This window comes from Pundamilia nyererei, unplaced genomic scaffold (assembly GCF_000239375.1).
Source record: "Pundamilia nyererei isolate P.nyererei 1_Seehausen unplaced genomic scaffold, PunNye1.0 scaffold01797, whole genome shotgun sequence".
In the NCBI taxonomy this organism is placed as follows: Eukaryota; Metazoa; Chordata; class Actinopteri; order Cichliformes; family Cichlidae; genus Pundamilia; species Pundamilia nyererei.
Window position 1 is genome coordinate 1 of NW_005189198.1, and position 2,220 is coordinate 2,220.

A 2,220-nucleotide genomic window follows, 5' to 3' on the forward strand; every position below is an offset into this window, starting at 1 on the left:
AGTCGCTCAGTCAGCAGGTGGCGGTATCCTCGTACACTGGGGAGTACACTGCCATTAAACTAACAGAAGAAGAAGGAAACCCCTGCACATGCGCGGTACGGATCGGGTAGACCCGATTTGTACCCCCCACCCTTCTCGATTTGTACGGTCTGACTTTGCACATGCGCAGTAAGGATCGGGAGTCCCGATCTGTCACTATCTTTTAATTTTTTTATTTTTGTCTACATTGTATTAAATGTTTCATTATCTGAAACATGTTAAGAGATACTTGTTATTCTTAACATCTTAACAGATACTCTGACCTGTAACTATCGTAAAATGCTTCGACCGGAAGTAGACACCTTTCGCGCATGCGGGGTACCGATCGGGTTTCCGGTACGGATCGGGTAGTGACACTCACTGTGACTATCAGTGACTTACTGTCATCTGGTGAGCTTCAATAGCTCTGCAGAAGCGGACATGGGAAGGGCGGCTTTAATATCTCTGCTGTTGACTTTACCAGGTGTCGTCTTCTTGGGGCTTACATCTGCACGTAAGATTTAAAAATGTTTATTCTGTCCTTTTTTCCTGTGAAGTACTGTTTCACGATAGTAGTTTTGATTGTGCTGAATGCAGACGAAGGCATTCAGGACTTTCTGTTCCGTCATTGGAGGTTGTTGATGTTATCTTACTGAACTACACACGAGACTCGCAATTACGCCAGCGAGTATCCTTTATTATTCTCAACCCCCTCCCCACAAGAACCCAGCACAAACGTTCCCACCTCCTATCATTTACCCGATACTACAGTTTTCTTGTCAAAAAAACAATTCTGTCATGTCAGAAAGCGGATGAGACTTTTGAGATCAAGAAGGAGCTAGTGAAGAGAAGCGCTCGGAATATCCCCTCCTCCACGGACCTTTAGAGTGGATAAAAGTCCCTTAGATCAGAGGAATGGAGGCTGTTGTTACGTGTTACGTTGTTGTTACACCAGATGTCTTTGGTATCCTGCTGAACCCAAGCCTACGTACATGGTACACACCCTTCTGAAAAAATCCAGACAACAATTCATCACCTTTGTAATTACACTGCACAGTGAAGCTGTTATTATTATGGACGTCTTTGAAAAAAAAAAGAGTGCTTCCTGTGTAACAACACATTTTCTCACTTTATGTTATTATGATAAGAAAGAAAGAAAGTAGAGTCAAGTTCCCCAACATCCAAGAAGAAGGACAATCTTTACTGAAAACTGTCAATTTTAAATAAATACAAAACACACCTAAAAAATAAAAATAAATTTTGTTAGTCCAACTGCAGTTTGGCAGTTACCACACCAAGTCTAACAGCAGCCTTGAAATGTTTTATATTTCAAGCTACTTTTAATGCAGTGAGATATTAGAGCATTTTTAATGACAAATTGAAGACCACAGAGCAACTAATACCGGTCGCCCATAATCTTTTATAAAAAAAAAAAAAATTTTCATATAAGGTGGGGAAATTCAGGCTAATTATAAAAGGATCAGCTGCAGGCTTGCAGATAATGGACTGAATTAGATTTGGAATATTTTGTACTTTCAATGATACAGTTTCATGGCCATGAATGTCTGTCTGTCAGTAAACTGTCTGGGTAGTTGGCAGGGATTAACAAGTGTGCATAATTTCAGTGCACAAAGTTTCCACTTTGGTTCACTTCAGCAGAGCTCAGTGGTCCTTCTGGAGTTTCTGTAGAAGTAAATGGTTGTGCATGCTTTGTGTTGTTTACAGAGCCAATAGAGGTCAAGGCTAAGTCTGGAGAAACTGCCTATCTACCATGTCCAGTTGCAAGCAACATCAAAGTGGTAGAGTGGAGCAGACCTGACCTCAACCCAGAATGTGTCCTTTTGTACCAGGATAAACAGTTTGATCAAGACAGTCAGAATCCATCTTTTAAGAACCGAACACAACTTGACATAAAGGATGGAAATCTGACTTTGATTTTGCATGATGTTAAAATTAGTGACACTGGAACATATGAGTGTCGTGTCCTCGCAAACCGCAGAAAGCAAGGTGTTGACCCCATCCACACCATCCACCTTCATGTTGATCCTCCAGGTGAGTGAGTAGAGTTGAGTGTGTGTGTGATCAGAGGTGAAGCTGCTTCCTGGTTGTTGATGTTTGTTTCTAAAGATGTTGTTGATGAGACTTTGTAGAAAGCAGCTGGTCTGAGTGATGTGATCAGAGTGCAGTAGATAATGTCTGACA

General features: G+C 41.3%; 1 protein-coding gene across 1 annotated transcript in view; it reads left to right on the plus strand.

Annotated features, from left to right (window-relative positions):
- The first annotated feature begins 411 nt into the window (after window positions 1-411).
- LOC102199555 (immunoglobulin superfamily member 11-like) overlaps window positions 412-2,220 on the plus strand; it is a 2,323-nt gene continuing 514 nt past the window's right edge. Inside the window, exons 1-2 of the mRNA XM_005755526.1 lie at window positions 412-532; window positions 1,744-2,070. Of these exons, the coding sequence (XP_005755583.1) occupies window positions 460-532; window positions 1,744-2,070 (400 nt within the window). The 5' untranslated portion in view covers window positions 412-459. The remainder of the gene's footprint in view (window positions 533-1,743; window positions 2,071-2,220) is intronic.